This window comes from Syngnathus typhle, linkage group LG18, assembly GCF_033458585.1.
Source record: "Syngnathus typhle isolate RoL2023-S1 ecotype Sweden linkage group LG18, RoL_Styp_1.0, whole genome shotgun sequence".
NCBI classification, from domain to species: domain Eukaryota; kingdom Metazoa; phylum Chordata; class Actinopteri; order Syngnathiformes; family Syngnathidae; genus Syngnathus; species Syngnathus typhle.
Window position 1 is genome coordinate 4668223 of NC_083755.1, and position 16458 is coordinate 4684680.

The following is a 16458-nucleotide window of genomic DNA, read 5'->3' on the forward strand; positions in this document are numbered from 1 at the left end:
TCCAGCTTTTGCACGAAAACAGGTCAGCGGGGAAGGTTTGCCCCGGCACGCCGAAGCCAAATGACTGTTTGGCAAACATGGATCTGTACATATACTTAGAGCACACATGGGTAATTGCACTCCGACTCCCAATCCTGTGATAATTCCGCCGCAAACTCCCACCCGCTTATCCAATTCGAGTTTCTTTTTAACGGGTCCTCCTAGTGGAAATCTTCTTATGGTTAATTTGTTTTTTTTCCCCCACCCCCGTGCAGGCCATAAAGATGGTTTTTTCTTTGGTAGTTGCGGTGTATATAAGTCAAGCAGACATGCGAACAAAAGCGAGCATGAAGTTGATGAAGCACATTGTTTCACAGTGCGCGGCCATGTGGTTTTGTTTCCGAACATGCGGCGCAAGCAGAGTTTGTTTACAATTCAACTGCTGTTTTATGATCAGCGTGTGCTATAAATAATTAATGCTCCTTCCCACCCCCCTCCTCTATACTATAATTTCTTTTTTTGCCCCCCTTTAACGCCGCCTCTGCACCAGACTGCCCCTCAATGATGGCATTTTTGTTCCTAAAATGTCATTACAAATTTCGCATCTAATTTTTACACTCTGCTCTCCACATGCACAAAGAGCTTCTGCATGTGTTTATATGCATCAAGTCGCCTGTAGGATCACTTGATCTAATTATACGTATCACCAAAATGTACTGTGATTGATGTCAGAGAGGCTAAGAAATGATGGGAACAGATGAGGCCGGAGAACCGACCGGCGCTTTTTCTCGCCGTCTTCATTCCCGGCCGCGTGTCGCGCGTCTGCATTTGTATCCGTCACGGTTGCCGAATGTGCGTGAGTAATGACCTCACAGAGGAGGGGGAACATATGCCGGCGTGATCGTTCTTCAGCAAGCGTCGCCCCCGTCCTCCTCGATGATGGATGGAATCAGAGGGCTCATTAACAGATAGCAGCTTCTTTAATAAATGCAGTCGTTAGCTTTATTGTGGGCACCGTCTTGTGCCTTTCGCTGGCTAATCGAGCCCCCGCCGCCGTTTGCTTATTCTGGCATCAGCACTTCCCCGTAGTTTATCGTTTGGTTATTTTTATGATGCGGTAGGATTTGTATTTTCAACAAGTCTGGCAAGTGTTCAATTTGTGTTGTCGCATTTTTCCCTTCCATATATTTTACAATTAAAATGTGAGTGAGAGCTGGAATATTAGCGATTAGCGCTGGCTTCCTTCTCAGAAATGTAATCTGTGAAATTATAATCTGTTGTTTTTCTCACCGAAAGGTGCTGCAGTATATCCTGAATCCAGCCTTCCTATACAGTTTTGAGAAGGGCGAAGGAGAGCAGCTCCTCGGCCCGCCAAATCCCGAAGGGGACAATCCGGAAAGCATTACCAGCGTCTTCATCACAAAGGTAAATTGCGCAACACTTTGAAAGCACTCCATCTTGATTGTCTTTGCTCCCTCCAGCGATCCCGCTGGTCCCATTTCATTTATCAGACCAAACTATAATTCCCGGTTTAAATGTCACAATATGACCATGTTAAAGGTCGGTGAATTATTTTTATTTTTTTTGTGCAGCTGTAGATTCCGTCACTTACAAACATATGTTGGCTGGTTTTCTGTAGAGGTTTAAAATTAATTTCCCCTGACAGGGTGCGCTCTCATCTGAAAGACTCGGCGGGTACTGAATGCAATTAAAGTCAATTAATATTTGGATGAAATGGGATTTACATTTATATTCCCATGATTGAACACCAATTTGAATGTCAGTGTTGTGTGGTCCCAAAAAAATTCTGTCTTTAAGGTTCTAGATCCCGAGAAGCAAGCGGACCTGCTGGACTCTCTCCGAATATGCCTGCTGCAGTTTTCTACTCTGCTGGTGGAACACGCCCCCCACCACATTCACGACAACAACAAGTCCCGCAACAGCAAGCTGCGGCGACTCATGACCTTCGCCTGGCCGTGCCTGCTGCCGAAAGCCTGCGTGGACCCCGCTTGTAAATACAGCGGACATCTACTTTTGGCACACATCATCGCAAAGTTCGCCATTCACAAGAAGATTGTACTTCAGGTATTCCATTTGGTCCGCGGCGGGAAGTCAAACTGCGGCCCTGCTGTTTGACCAGAATCAAAAATGTGGGGCTTGTTTTAGGTCTTCCACAGCCTTTTGAAGGCCCACACCATGGAGGCCCGTGCCATTGTCCGTCAGGCCATGGCCATCCTCACTCCAGCTGTGCCGGCCCGCATGGAAGATGGCCACCAAATGCTGACCCACTGGACGCGCAAAATCATCGTGGAGGAAGGCCACACGGTTCCGCAGCTGGTCCACATTCTGCACCTAATCGTGCAGCACTTCCGGGTGAGCAGATGTCCAAGAACGAAGCATTTCAGGTCTCTGCACAATTTCCAACGCGTCCACTTAACCAACGGGAGATTTGTTTGTTTGTTTGTCAGCATATAAATCACATCGTTATCCCACTTTTAAAAGCCACTTTGAACTCGCACCCTATTGATGGAAGTTATTGACAGCGGGGGGAGATAATGGTCCTCGGCTCCCTCGCGGCGACCATCTTCTGTCTGTAATCGCCTTTTAAAGCAGATACATTCAGAAAGCGTGACCCATGAAATAAGACCAGCAAAAGGCTCATTGACCCGTGTGTGAGCGCTCGTCTTAAAACTTGACGGACACTTGATGCCTTCTCATTTCATGTCCGTGGCTTCACAGGTTCAGGGAAAGTGTGTTTCTCTGCACAGCTTTGACATTTTTTGGCTCTTTCTCCCTGACAGGTTGCTCTCATTGGGCCAGATGACTAATCTAATGTAATCACATCAGCATAATTGCACTGGGGGAGATAATGACAGGCAGATGAGAGACTTTTTGAGTATGTGCACATGTGATGGACAGGGCTTAGCCTCTCTGTCGTTAAGTCCTACCCCATCGACTATAATTACCCTCAAAGTGAGAAGCGTGAATGTTCTTTGTCACTAGCGGCAGCCTCCTCCTCTATCGACGTTTCATGTCGTGCTCTTTTTTGGCTGGATGCTCGAGAGTCCTAGTTAGGAAGCTTTCTGTGATTCGGGCATAACGGTGATTGCGCAACGCCTTGAACTCAGCATTACCGGAGTGTGAGAATAAATCAATGAAGAGCCAATTTTCATTTTGTAAATGAGCAAAATTATTGATGGTTACATCTGCAGGTGTACTACCCGGTTCGACACCACCTGGTGCAGCACATGATCAGCGCAATGCAGCGTCTGGGCTTCACCCCCACCGTGACCATTGAGCATCGGAAACTGGCCGTGGATCTGGCCGAGGTGGTCATCAAGTGGGAGCTGCAAAGAATCAAAGACCAACTGGTGCGTACATGCACGCTTGGAAATACTCGCAAGCAGTGCTTTGTCAATCGGTGGTTCGCGGCCCTCTATTGGTCCGTGGCAATATTGCAGCTGGTCCGCGAAATTTTAATTTATTCATTTTTCTAAATAGAACTGATTTATTATTTACACTTGATTTATTTTCAAGATCATTTTGTGAATCATTTACCCATCCAAATGATGTCAAATGTAGCTGAAATTCCCAAACTAAACATACAGAGGCAAATAAATACCCTGGATATGTTTAGCCTTCTTCGGTGGAAAATAAAATAATATTCCGCCAGAGCAGTGGTTAGTTCTCGGTTATAACGATGGTCCCAATTCTTTGTTCGGGTTATCCAGCCTGATTCCGAGGCAGACGGAGGATCCAGCGGTGAAGGGACGAGCGGCGCCGTGAAAAGCGGACTCTCTGCAGATGGCGCCACTCCTGGACAGGATGCTAAAAGATTCCGCCTAGCATCGGGAACGGCCTCTACTGTGAGCTAATTTCCATCTTATTCTTTGTCGTTTCCACTTCCAACCGTGCAATGGTTGCCCTTGAGCTGTTTCCAAAAGAATATTTGCAAAACACTTTGATCAAACAGCATCTCAAAACTTGCCAGGAGGCGACAGCATCATTTCTGTCATCTTTCATGTGTTTTCTCTTTTGTTTTTGCAATCGCAAACATAACTATTTTCACTTTTCGGAAACTAACTCAAGATGCTCCAAGGGCAATTTCTGTCATCTAAATCAAATCAACTCTTCTTGTTTGTTTTTAGGTGTTTGGTCGCAGTCAGTCCATGCCGGGCACTGAGACGATGCTCACCAAACCCGTCGACAAACAACATACGGACACCGTGGTCAATTTCCTCATCCGGATTGCATGCCAGGTAACACCTCCGACGCACACAAAGATCCTTGTAAGTGTTGTACTAGGTTCATCTTGTTTTTTCTTTTTCAATTACTTCTCTGGTTCTTCTATATCAAACAAATTTGTTTTAGGTTCATTTACCTGACATGTTTCGGCGGAATCTTCCGCCTTCATCAGAGTGTCACTGATGTGTTTGTGACGCGTCTTTATCAGCTGATGGATGAAGGCGTGGCTCACCTGTCAGATTTGACAGGTGAGTCACGCCCTCTGCTGTCAGTTCACCTCTCCAAAACACTGTTCCAGGTTGTAGAGAGCATGTATGCTCCCTCGTCCCTGTTGATGGTCCTCGGGCCCCGCTTGCGGATCTCAATGGCCTCCCTGATCCAACGCTGATGTTTGTTTTCTTCAGTGCGGATGACTCTGGCCTTCTCCCAGTCCATGATGTGGTTTTCCCTTTTACAGTGGTCGGTGATGGCTGACTTGTAGTGTTCCTGTTCTGCTTGTAGTTTTATTGCTCTTGTTTGTCTTGTTGCTGTCTCCTTCTCACATTCCTTCTTGTGTTCCATTTTTCTTGTGATGAAGTTCCTCCCTGTCTCCCCGATGTATGATTTATTACATGATTTGCATGGAATCTCGTATATGGAATTGCATTTATTTTCCGGATTTACTCTGTCCTTTGGGTGGACCAGTATCTGACGGAGTGTTATATGTGGTTTGATAGGTGTGCTTATGTTGTATTTTTTCATGGTTCTTTTGATGCGTTCCGTAATTCCTCTCACATACGGCAACGTCACCATTCCGCTGGGTTCCTGTTTCCTTGTTTGTTTCTTTCTTTGCTCCTGTGTTTTGTATTTTTTGTTTTTTACCTGTTCTGCACCTTTGGTTATTGCCCATTGTGGATACTGACATTTTTTGAGTGCGTGTTGTATGTATTTTTCTTCCTGTGTTATGTCGTCCGGATCTGTGATTATTGTTGTACGTTCGTATAGTGTTCTGACTACTGACAGTTTGTGTATAGTGGGATGTTCTGATGTCCAGAGGAGGTATTGGTCGGTGTGTGTGGGTTTTCTGTGTACTTTTGTTCTTATGTCACCATTGTCTGTGTGGTGTATGTTAATGTCTAAAAAGGCTATGGATCGAGCTGTTTCCTCTTCATGGGTGAATTTGATGTTACCCGTGGTGTCTATGGTGTTGAGATGGTCTGTGAGGTGTTGTGTATGTCCTGTTTTTACTTTTTCCAGAATGTCGTCGACGTAACGTTTCCATAGAGTGGGTTTGTATGTGTCCGGGGCTGTTAAGAGTGCCTTCTGTTCTAAATCTTCCATAAAAAAATTGCACATGATGGCAGAAAGTGGGTCTCCCATGGGGAATCCCTCTTTTTGCCTGTATATTGTGTTTCTGTATTGAAAGTATGTGGAGGTAGCGATGAAATGAAGTAGTTGGGTGATGTCTTGTGCTGTTAGATTTGTCCGTTTCTTGAGTGTCTTGTCTGTTGATAGTCTGTCATGTACTATGCGTATGGTAGGTTGTGTGGGCGTTTTTGTGAAGAGTGAAATGACGTCGTGTGATATGAGCATTTCATCTTTCTGTACTTTTATGTGTGTGAGTTCCGTGGCAAGCTGTCTTGAGTTTTTGCAGTGTTGATCCGTGTGTCCTAATAGTGGTTTTATTATTTCTATGAGTGCTTTTGAAAGGTTGTATGTGACTGACCCTATGCTGTCTACAATGGGGCGGAGAGGTGTACCTGGTTTATGGATTTTTGGTGTGCCATAGATTCTGGGAACACAGGAGCAAAGAAAGAAACAAACAAGGAAACAGGAACCCAGCGGAATGGTGACGTTGCCGTATGTGAGAGGAATTACGGAACGCATCAAAAGAACCATGAAAAAATACAACATAAGCACACCTATCAAACCACATATAACACTCCGTCAGATACTGGTCCACCCAAAGGACAGAGTAAATCCGGAAAATAAATGCAATTCCATATACGAGATTCCATGCAAATCATGTAATAAATCATACATCGGGGAGACAGGGAGGAACTTCATCACAAGAAAAATGGAACACAAGAAGGAATGTGAGAAGGAGACAGCAACAAGACAAACAAGAGCAATAAAACTACAAGCAGAACAGGAACACTACAAGTCAGCCATCACCGACCACTGTAAAAGGGAAAACCACATCATGGACTGGGAGAAGGCCAGAGTCATCCGCACTGAAGAAAACAAACATCAGCGTTGGATCAGGGAGGCCATTGAGATCCGCAAGCGGGGCCCGAGGACCATCAACAGGGACGAGGGAGCATACATGCTCTCTACAACCTGGAACAGTGTTTTGGAGAGGTGAACTGACAGCAGAGGGCGTGACTCACCTGTCAAATCTGACAGGTGAGCCACGCCTTCATCCATCAGCTGATAAAGACGCGTCACAAACACATCAGTGACACTCTGATGAAGGCGGAAGATTCCGCCGAAACATGTCAGGTAAATGAACCTAAAACAAATTTGTTTGATATAGAAGAACCAGAGAAGTAATCCTTGTAAGTGATTTGAAATTGTTTCGAATTTTCTCCCTGCTTTCTATTTCAACGCATTGTACGATACGACATAAATCCAAAGCGAGACAGTCTTTCAGTTATTTGTTGCTTAATAACAGGCTATTGTGATACTACATCAAACCCAGCAGGAGAAAAATGTCAGGGGTAATGATCAAGCAGGAGTACACAAGACTCTTGCCGGCAGGGTTTTATTGTCAGTGCTCGGCCTTGAACCGGCACGCTGGCTGAATGATAGTTTCCATCGTGAAGTAGAGACTCTTCTACTTGTCACATGAATGAAATGCTGCCCGAGAGCAAGCGTTCTTCCTTCTCCAGTCTCTCCTCGACCTACGTGATTTCTCTCCGCCCCGGGAACTCCAAGTGATATTAGAAGATGAAGACTCTTTGGCAATGGCGGTGATAAGTGTCTCAACCTTTTGTTATACTCCCCCCGCCCCTCCTCCCCGCATAGGTGAATGACAGCACCAACGTGGCCGGGTCTCCGGGGGAGCTGCTGTCTCGCCGCTGCGTCAGTCTGATGAAGACGGCCCTCAGACCTGACATGTGGCCTCGCGCCGAGCTCAAGCTGCAGTGGTTCGATAGGCTGCTCATGACTGTGGTGAGAAGGATTTTGCCAATTACTCGAGTCCATTGGACACCTTTTGTTGCTTAATTGGTAGTCCACAAACACAATAATCAGAATTGGGGCTACATAAAACCTATTGTAAAAAAAAATTGAGGACTTTTAAAAAAATATATATACATATTTATTTTATTTTTTTTAATTCTTATAATTTCATTTTTGAAAAATAAATGTATATTTAATTGATTTTTTTTTTTATTTTGATGATTTCATTTTTGAAAAATTGCACCATGAACAGGAAGACAAATTTAATTATGATTACAGCAGCAGCACACCCAAATTATTAGTGTACTATATAATCACCAAGAAAGTTTTTAAACATGCACTATTCCCACTGCGGCCGCTTGCCTCTTCCCTAAGGACAGCAAGAGTTTCCTCGTTCCAGCTTAGCTACTGTCTGGCTGCTTACGCAAATGCCCGAGTGCCTTGCTATCAGTTTTACTTGAAGTGAAGCGCCAACTGCCATAATGACAAAATAATGACAGTGGCGAGATAACAACAGTCTATCCGGTTTTGGCCTGCGACTTGTTTTTCAACTCCCCGTCCTCTTCATCTTAAACCCTCTGTCCTTGCCTGCAGTATCGCTAGCCGGTGCCCCCCCCCCCCCCCCCCCCCTCTTCTCGGTCCCTCGCCGCAACCTTCTGCTGTCATCATCTCAGCCTCTGTTTTCACTTTGTCTCCCTTATCTGTCGCTCGCCTCCGTCTTTGCTCATCTCCCGCCGGTCTGATTCGCGAGCACAGACAAGACAAGGTTATCGGCGTACCCCTAGAGTTACCCCATATTTTCTTTGTACTCCTGCAGGGATCGTTGCATCAGCTCTACTTGTCGTCTCTGCCTGTGCTTGTTTTGTACCTGCCAAGTAGCCTCTCTGGATTTCATAGGGACGGTGTGACAAATAAGGGTCCGCGTAGGTCTTCAGCAGACAATACTCTGTTTTTTTTGTCTCTCGGGGAGTGCGCAGCTCATGTCCATCGGGTTAATGAGCAATGCCCTACATCAGATTAGCTTTTATTATCTCATTGTATTGTCATGTCAGTGCTGGAAGGGGGTAATGTGAGAGGGCGGGAGGGACGAGCCGTGTACACAATTACAAGCGGGCATATTCCCCCGTGCGCATGTTGAGAGATACTCGCTTTTTCGTCATACGGCGAGAGATCAATAGCGCCGCTAATATCTACCCAAAGCCTTATCACCGGGGGGGGGGGGGGGGGTTCACCTTGTTCATTAGTCAAGATTAGCGGCGTGGTTCTGTCTCCGATTATCCTCTTGGCCTCGTCATCTTTGTGCACCTTGATTACAAGTTAGAGCAAATTAGGCCTGTATGTGTGTCATCGATCTTTGCTTTAGCACAAATCACAGCGGCCTTGTTTCTTTTCTGAGAGTGATACCTCTGCGCGCACCGTATTGATTTTGAAGTCGTCTCGATTTTGGATTTAGAAAGGGGTAATTGGTGATAATGACGGACAAAAGTAGTCGGACCACCTGGCCGAGAAGTGGAAGCAATCAGTCAGCCTATTTGATCAGTCAGCCTATTTGCAGATGTTTACTGCAAGTTTCTCGTGGGATAAGATCATCCTCGATATTGATTGCCGTGTCGTTTTCTTTTTCTTCTTTTCCCTTTTCAGGAGCAGCCAGCTCAGGCTAACATCTCCAACATCTGCACCGGATTGGAGATTCTCTGCTTCCTCCTGACTGTGCTCCAATCACCTGCTATCCTGGCCCACTTCAAGCCCCTCCAGAGAGGAATCGCCGCCTGTATGACCTGCGGCAACACCAAAGTCTTACGCTCCGTTCATTCTCTCCTCTCTCGCCTCATGAGCATCTTTCCCACTGAACCCAGTAAGGCGACCGACACTTAAAGTGGGGATTTAAGATTGAAAGTGAAACATTTCCGCCTTATCTCATTCCAGGCACATCCAACGTGGCATCAAAGTATGAGGAGCTGGAGTGTTTGTATGCAGCCGTAGGCAAGGTCATCTATGAGGGACTTAACAACTATGAAAAAGCCACGAGCAAAACCAACCCCACGCAGCTCTTTGGTAAGATAGACTCACTGACTTTTTTTTTTATATCGCCTTTGCAGAGGGAAGGGGGAAAAAAAAGCTATGAGTGATGTGTCACATTTCCCCGAACTTGCAGTTGTGCTCAATAAAAAGCCTTTGGTCTCTTTATGTCACAGAGAGAGTGTAGTAATGCATCCATTTGGCCAGGAAGGCTGACATTCCAACATTTGCTCCAGGGAGCAGTAGCAACGGCGGCAGAATTGTTTGGGGGCGTCGGGCTTACTCATTCCGTGACACCACGGAACCGTCGTGTTACAATAAAAAAAAAATCAAGCCGAGGAGAAAAAAATGTACCGAGTGTGGGAGTGTGTTGGTCTTTTGTTTGTATTGGAATTCACACCACTTGACTCATTGTTTGTTTTCCAGGCACATTGATGATCCTCAAATCAGCCTGCAGTTACAACGCCAGCTACATCGATCGTCTCATCTCGGTGTTCATGCGCTCGCTGCAGAAGATGGTGCGTGAGCACCTGAGCCCCCAGCAAGCCAACCAAACAGCTACCGAAAACAGCACGGGTAAAACGAGGACGACTTTGTCGAGCCTCGCCGTGGATTTGAGCTCACCGCTCGTGTTTTCACAGTGACGAGCGAGCTGGTCATGCTGAGCCTCGACCTGGTCAAGACGCGACTCTCTGTCATGAGCATGGAGATGAGGAAGAACTTCATTCAGGTTATTCTCACCTCGCTGATCGAGAAGTCGGCGGATCCCAAAATTCTCCGTGCCGTGGTGAAGATTGTGGAAGAGTGGGTGAAAAATAATTCGCCTATGGCCGCCAATCAGGTAAGACGCGGGAGTAAGACAGACACAGATTGAGACAAAGTAAACACTCTGCCTCCTCCTTCTAGATGCCCAATATTCGCGAGAAGTCCATCTTGTTGGTTAAGATGATGACCTACATCGAGAAGCGTTTCCCCGATGAGCTGGAGTTAAACGGCCAGTTTCTGGACCTCGTTAATTACGTCTACAGGTAATTACCGCTATTCATCATATGGCCAAGTGGCCGTGCCACGGCTGCTCAGTCGCCCTTGCATCCGTCTCATCATAAAGGATGGAAGGTCGGGCAGGAAGAAAATGACATGAAGAACCGTGTTACCGCCAGAGCTCGCCATTTCATCCCGTTGCCGGACAGTCATCAACTGTCATCTTTTGGCCGTGACTTGCGGCCATTAGAATTTTAATCAGGCAAATGCAGCCCCTCGCCTTTTCCACCCCATCTGCTCTTCGTGTCAGGAGATTTAAAATGAGCGGTAAAAGCTATGATTGACAGCGAGTAATGATATTGGGATAATAAAGCAGCTGTGCCCGAACAATGTTGGATCAAGCGTGGAGCCTTGTCTGTTATTTTTTTGGTTCCTTTTATCTGACTTTTTTTTTCTCTCACACTCATTACGCAACAAAATAATTGCAAAGTATTTTTTTTTTTGTAGTGCAAATGGCTCGATAATGTAAAGGCCCTTAGAGACAAGTCGAACAAGTTCATCAGTAAATATTTCATCCTTGTCGCCATCCAGGGATGAAACACTGTCAGGAAGTGACATCACTTCAAAGTTGGAGCCAGCGTTTCTCTCCGGACTTCGCTGCACTCAGCCGCTGATCCGAGCCAAGTTCTTTGAGGTGTTTGATGGCTCCATGAAGCGACGAGTCTACGAGAGGCTCCTCTACATCTGTTGTTCTCAGAACTGGGAGGCAATGGGGAGCCACTTCTGGATCAAGCAATGTATCGAGGTAAGCCATCTTTCTCGCCAGCGAATCCCGAGGCGTTACCGACTCAAATCACAACCGTTCGTCGTCTCATTTGCATTTTCTCGTTAGCTGCTGCTAGCGGTGTGCGAACGCAACACCGTCATCGGCACCAGCTGCCAGGGATCCATGCTTCCGTCGATCACGAACGTCATCAACTTGGCCGACAGCCACGACCGCGCCGCTTTTGCCATGGCCACGCACGTCAAGCAGGAGCCGCGCGAGAGGGAGACGAGCGAGACCAAGGAGGAGGTGCGGCATGAAGCGTTTCACATCAATTAGCACATTATCCCATTAGCCGCGTGCAACATACTCTCCTCCCGGGGAGATGGAAGCATCGCTTTTCTTCTCACATTCACATCACATCGTCCCTCTCACACATTAGTGTGAAGTGAACGCCTTTTCCATTTCCTCTCTTTCCAGGATGTGGAGATTGATATCGAATTAGCGCCGGGTGACCAAACCGCTCTTCCAAAGACTAAAGACCAGACCGAGAGAGACGCCGGCAACCAGTTGCACATGCTAACCAATCGCCACGACAAGTTCCTCGACTCTTTACGGGAAGTCAAGGTAGTGAGTAAGCAATAGTTTGGAAATGATGGAAGTATTTTGCTTGAGTTTTTCCTTTTTTGTTAGACCGGGGCGCTGCTGAATGCTCTTGTCCAACTGTGTCACATCGCCACTCCTTTGGCCGAGAGATCCTGGGTGCAACTCTTTCCTCGTCTTTGGAAGATTCTATCAGACAGGCAGCAGCATGTGAGTAGCTCCAAAATCCCAAAACGGTTACACAAATATGACCTTCGTTTTGTTTTGCCTTTTCAACTTAATGAGGGAGGATTCATTTCGTTTAGTTCAAGTATGGAAATGAGAAGCCGGGGAAAGGGAAAGCTTTTGATGAGCTGAACTAATAACCAAATGAATCTGGAGTAGAGGTTGAAAGGCCTTGATTTGAAGTGATTGAGCTCTTCAGTTTCAGAGATGATGCGGTCGTGAGAATTTGAATGATGACACACTTCCAAGTCCGATGGCCGCGTTGGTTTCTTATCGCACGAGAGCAGAACGTGGAAGCGAGGGCTCTTTATCTGCCTTCGCATTTATGTAGTGTCTCATTTGGTCTTCATTATTACAATATTGTTTTAAGTGACCATCAATACTTTTTTGTGTGTGTTTTTCACATTTGCGACCCACATTTTTTATTGACCTCTGCAGGCATTATCTGGAGAAATGAGTCCCTTCCTGTGCAGCGGCAGCCACCAAGCCCAACGAGATTGTCAGCCCAGTGCCTTGAACTGCTTTGTGGAGGCCATGTCTCAATGCGTGCCCCCGATTCCCATCCGCCCTTGCGTGCTGAAGTACTTGGGGAAGACGCATAACCTGTGGCTGCGCTCCACTCTCATGCTGGAGCAGCAGGCCTTTGAAAAGGGTCTCAGTCTCCACACCAAACCCAAGCAAAGTGCCGAACTTTATGAGCAGGAGAGCATCACGCCACCTCAACAGGTGAAGTGTTGATCGTGACGTGTCTTAAAAATCGGTTCTGAAATGTGTTTTATTTTTTTTTTTTTATAGGAGATTTTGGACTCCCTGGCAGAACTGTACTCTCTCCTCCAAGAAGAGGACATGTGGGCGGGGCTGTGGCAGAAGCGATGCAAGTTCCCCGAAACCGCCACAGGCATTGCCTACGAGCAACATGGCTTCTTTGAACAGGTGAGCTGATGTGAAGGAGGATGGTTTTTTTCTCTTTTTTTTTTCTAAACGCATCTCAATGTGTCCGTAGGCTCAGGAAAGCTACGAGAAAGCGATGGAGAAAGCTCGAAAAGAGCACGAGAGGAGTAACGTGTCTCCCGCCATATTCCCCGAGTACCAGCTCTGGGAAGACCACTGGATACGGTAATTTGTTTCCCCCTAAGAGAAGTCAAGATAATCCACAATGAAGTTATTGCATTTTTTTTTTTTTTTGTGCGGCACGTTCCTTCACTTCTACTTCTGCACAATTTTCATACAAAGTTGTATTACTGATGTCGGGGAAATGTCAGATTTTATGAGCCATCTCAGTGAAACGACTTCACGGAAATAGCTTGACACAGTCTAGTTCTCCCTGCTGAACCGAATGATTCTCCTCCACCAGATTTTTTTTTTTTATGACTATTTAACTATTTATTTGCATTGTGAGGCACAAAGTGTTTGGAGTCACCATTTCCTTTTGTTTGCTACCTCTCCAGCTGTTCGAAGGAATTGAACCAGTGGGAATCTTTGACAGAATACGGCCAATCTAAAGCCCATTCCAACCCTTATTTAGTGCTGGAGTGTGCTTGGAGGGTTTCCAATTGGGCTGCCATGAAGGAGGCTCTGGTGCAGGTGAGGAGAAAACACTTACCGTGTCAAATCCGCTCACTTGAGTCCGCACACCTTTGCATTCACACGCACGACGAGGCGCTCGCTTTTCAACTAAAGCGAAAAAGCTTGACGGAAAACGGGCACGGCAAAGAAGCGTAATCAAAAGTCCCCACCAAGAACATCACAGATGGTGCGAAACCTTCAGGCTTGAACACGCTGAACCAGAGACTCAATTATCATTTGATTCCCGGAATTGAGTGCAATGTTTTATATCCCGCCAAGACCTCACGCCGACGCGGGGAAGCGACTTGATATTGGAGCGTCCGGCCGATCGCTTCGCAACCTCCAGGGCGTGTGAGAGAGAGCCGCCCGTAAAGCGGCGTTAATTTATCGGCGGCGTGTTTGCTAAGAGGAAGCACCGACGGATGGAAAGTGTGTGATACCACCTGACATATAACAAATAATCCTACTTTGCTCTTTCAAGGAGACTTGGAACCAATCCATTGAGCCGCCCGCCGTGTCCTAAGGCGACACCTAATTAAATTGTCTCGACGGCAACACCAAGTCCACTTCATCACCTTCTTCTTGCTCTGATCCTTCCGTCCCTCCGTTACCAATTTTAACTCGTTCAAGTAAAGACACTCGTTTGCCCATCTAGCCGCTCTTCTTCGTCCCTCGCTCCATTTGCCCCCTTCTAATATTTACGACATCTCGCCGTGTGAATAATTACCCCCGGCATCTGGTGCGGGCTGATTTGTTTTACGGCGTGTAGCGAGGGAAGCTTTCCCCGCGAGCTCAGAAGCGGATTCCAAAATGTCCCGGCTTTCAATTAACCGGCTCTTGATAAGGCCGCGCCTGTCTCGGGGACATTCATCAAGCGTCACCTCTGATAACCGCTCTGACCAATCACTGTAATTTTCTCAAGTGCCAATGCAAATACACAGCCGTGCTTCCTGCCCTTGTCCACCATTGGAGTTGTCTTCATATTCTTCTTTGGGTTTAAACACAGGTTGGACTTGAAGCCCCCCCTGGGGTCCCTATTTGTTTTGCACTAATCAACTCAGCATTTTTTAATCAATAGCGGAGCCCGTTCTGCTGCCGGCATGTCAAACCCAGGTTGATTAGTTTGAAGTAAAAAACTCCTGAGGCACAATATGAATTGGAAAACATGTTATTGTTTAGTAGAAAACGCTGAGTTAATTACTTTTTTTCCTTGTTACGTCTAAAATTGTTTGTTCTGTTTTGCTTGATATTGCAAAATAGCTTCCCCCCCCCCAGATGGAAAGAGAAAATTATATTCCAACTCTACTTCTAAGAATTCACCTGCTTCAATAAAAAAAAAATCCACAAACATTAATTTAAAGGTTGTGCACATGAACGCATTCAAAGACTGTTTTCATATTCATCTCCAGGTGGAGTTAAGTTGTCCCAAGGAGATGGCCTGGAAGGTGAACATGCACCGCGGCTACCTGGCCATCTGCCACCCCGAGGAGCAGCAGCTCAACTTCATCGAGCGACTGGTGGAGATGGCGTCCAGCCTCGCCATCCGGGAGTGGCGAAGGTTGCCTCATATCGTTTCACACGTGCACACGCCGCTGCTCCAGGTATGTTTTTTTTTTTTATCATACCAGGCCATCAGTTACGCCGATAAAGGCTTCTATCTCCTCTCCTCATTCCATTTTGCAAAATTGAGTTAGATGAATAGATGATGCGCAAAGGGGGGGGTTCTTTAAGCCTCTTTAGTTCCTCCACAAGAGATTAAAATAGACAGGAGAAAAGATGAAAAAGGGAGGATGGGCAAAGAAGAGAAAACGAGGTGATGAAGTTTAAGGACGACGAAACGCTGCGAGAGGTGAAAAGAAGAGTTAGTTTAGCCGTAATTACTTCGCTGCCTTAAGATAGCATTTGATTAAATACCTGCGGCGAAATTACATTTACATGATGAATAGCACAAGCCCCGATGAAGGTTAGAAGCGGGCCATCAACTGATATCAACTGATAATTGTGAATAAATATTATATTACCCAATTTATTTTGCTCGGCCGCTTAAAAGGTAATCTATCAGCTCATCTCTTACTTGCTGCATTTGTCCTTACAAAATTGGAATGCAAATTGGGTGATTACCTTCTTTGTTGTTCTTTGCGCACACACCTGTGTGTGTGTGGCACGTCCAGCTCGGAGAAAAACAAGCTATTCCTTTCTCGGCAGGCATTCTAGCAGCCAGCTGTAAATCTCCATTCCAAACTTTATGTCCCACATCCAGTTTGGCTTGAGAAAGCCCGACTCGGCAAATAACAGAAAGGCTCAAAAAGCAAGTTATCATCAAATCCAGCCTCCCAGTGGCGTCTGGCAATCAATGGATGATCACCAGCTCACATCGATCGGGAGAGCTGGCGCTAATATTGATTGATGCGTAGTTATAATGGAATGATTGATTACACTTTCACAAAGCAGCTTTGGGCCAATCAATGAGGCTTCTTTTCACAGAATGAGATACAATAGCTTACTTGTCATTTTTTACCCTCCCTCCCATCTCTTTCTCTTTTTGGACCACGTCTGGCCAGGCGGCACAGCAGATTATAGAGTTACAAGAAGCGGCCCAAATTAACGCCGGGCTGCAGCCGACCAACCTGGGCCGCAACACCAGCCTCCATGACATGAAGACCGTGGTCAAAACGTGGAGGAACCGACTTCCAATTGTGTCTGATGACCTGTCGCACTGGAGCAGCATTTTCATGTGGCGCCAGCATCACTACCAAGGTGCGATTATTATTATTTTTTGGACACCCCGGTTATATCGGGTACACCTATGAAGCACTGCACTTGTCTCTAATGTAGCTCGTACATGAGTCCACGCATAAACTCCCCCCCCCCCTCCCTCTTTGTCATCCTCTCTGGTTCTGCTCCGCAGTAGCAAT

At 46.3% G+C, this 16458-nt stretch overlaps 1 protein-coding gene across 1 annotated transcript in view; it reads left to right on the top strand.

Moving 5' to 3' along the window:
• The window catches only part of trrap (transformation/transcription domain-associated protein), a 42581-nt gene that overhangs the window by 13522 nt on the left and 12601 nt on the right, over window positions 1-16458 (top strand). The window contains exons 37-58 of the mRNA XM_061264289.1: window positions 1276-1404; window positions 1798-2064; window positions 2146-2352; window positions 3192-3350; window positions 3711-3845; window positions 4128-4238; window positions 7231-7377; window positions 9028-9241; window positions 9313-9441; window positions 9832-9981; window positions 10047-10246; window positions 10312-10433; window positions 10978-11191; window positions 11279-11458; window positions 11630-11776; window positions 11843-11962; window positions 12416-12703; window positions 12773-12910; window positions 12981-13093; window positions 13426-13561; window positions 14953-15144; window positions 16105-16300. Of these exons, the coding sequence (XP_061120273.1) occupies window positions 1276-1404; window positions 1798-2064; window positions 2146-2352; window positions 3192-3350; window positions 3711-3845; window positions 4128-4238; window positions 7231-7377; window positions 9028-9241; window positions 9313-9441; window positions 9832-9981; window positions 10047-10246; window positions 10312-10433; window positions 10978-11191; window positions 11279-11458; window positions 11630-11776; window positions 11843-11962; window positions 12416-12703; window positions 12773-12910; window positions 12981-13093; window positions 13426-13561; window positions 14953-15144; window positions 16105-16300 (3694 nt within the window). The remainder of the gene's footprint in view (window positions 1-1275; window positions 1405-1797; window positions 2065-2145; window positions 2353-3191; window positions 3351-3710; window positions 3846-4127; window positions 4239-7230; window positions 7378-9027; window positions 9242-9312; window positions 9442-9831; window positions 9982-10046; window positions 10247-10311; window positions 10434-10977; window positions 11192-11278; window positions 11459-11629; window positions 11777-11842; window positions 11963-12415; window positions 12704-12772; window positions 12911-12980; window positions 13094-13425; window positions 13562-14952; window positions 15145-16104; window positions 16301-16458) is intronic.